The 1127-nt window shown below is 65.5% G+C and overlaps 1 protein-coding gene across 1 annotated transcript in view; it reads right to left on the reverse strand.

Moving 5' to 3' along the window:
- Positions 1-705: 705 nt before the first annotated feature.
- The window catches only part of H696_00622 (translation initiation factor 1A), a 1115-nt gene continuing 693 nt past the window's right edge, over positions 706-1127 (reverse strand). Inside the window, exon 3 of the mRNA XM_009494502.1 lies at positions 706-1059. Coding sequence (XP_009492777.1) covers positions 832-1059 — 228 coding nt within the window. The 3' untranslated portion in view covers positions 706-831. The remainder of the gene's footprint in view (positions 1060-1127) is intronic.

Raw genomic sequence — 1127 nt, forward strand, 5'->3', positions numbered from 1 at the left:
CCCCCCTCCTCTCGCCCCTCCCTCCGAGGAAAAAAAAAACAAAGAGAAGCCCCCCCTGGGCTACACCGCCTCTTCCCCCCATCCACAGAGCGGGCAGCAGAACCCAGGTCTTCGGGGGGGGGGGGGGGGGTGGTGGGGTGGGGGGATAACATGGATGGGACAAAGGACGGGTGCGCCATTGATGTATGTTCCCCCTCCCTTCGCGCTCGCCTGTGCGCGTATGGTGGGGGTGCACAGTCCAGGCGGCATCAGCGGAAATCCTTTCCTTGGGATCTAGTTTTCTTCCGGGATGGGGAGGGGGGAGATTTGTGTATTTGGCGTTTGAGGCATAGCGGGGGACCAGGCGCGCCCGTGAAGATGGCGTGGCGCCAGGGTGAATGATGGACACCGGGGGGCGCCAGTTTCCCGGACGGGCCCCGCGCGGGCGCAAAGGGACGTGGCCAGCATGGCAGGTGGGCTATGCCCGCATCCGGGGGCGGGAGGGCACACGCTTGCATGCGCGTGCGCACCCACAACCCTCCCATCCCCCGCGCAAACGGGGAGAGGGGAAGAGGGCGTGCAAGGACAGCGGACCCACGCAGGGAGGGGAGGTGGGGAGGGGACGAAGAAACACAAGGGACGCAGAGCGAGCGTGCGAGACACAGCAAGAGGTGCCTTCTTGCGCGCGGGCGGGTGGGGGACTGGAGGGGGGGGGGAAGCGGGCCGCATGCAGAAGACCCCACTCTCGCGTGGCCCACGGGTCTCTCCCCTCTCTGGGGGCCCGAAAGGGGGGACGTCTCGCGCGTGCATACACACATACACACAGGGGGGCAAAGGGGAGTGCGTGCGTGCTTAGATGTCGTCGATGTCGTCGGAGTCGATGTCGAAGTCGACGTCCTCGTCGGTATCCGGCTCGTCAGCGCCAACGTTGGCCTCATTGATGCGGATGGCGTCGGGGATCTCCTTGTTCTGCTTGAGCTTGCGGGCCTCCTCGACGGAGTACTTCAGGATGACGTCAGCCTTGTCGTCCTGGAAGTCGCGCAGGGAGATGAGCACGATGTCACCAACGTTGATCCAGACCTGGGAGCGGCGGCGCGAAGGGACGTAGGGAGCGCATGTGTGCGAGCGTGTGTGTGTGTGTGCGTGGG

Source organism: Fonticula alba (assembly GCF_000388065.1).
Source record: "Fonticula alba strain ATCC 38817 unplaced genomic scaffold supercont2.1, whole genome shotgun sequence".
Lineage (NCBI taxonomy): Eukaryota > Rotosphaerida > Fonticulaceae > Fonticula > Fonticula alba.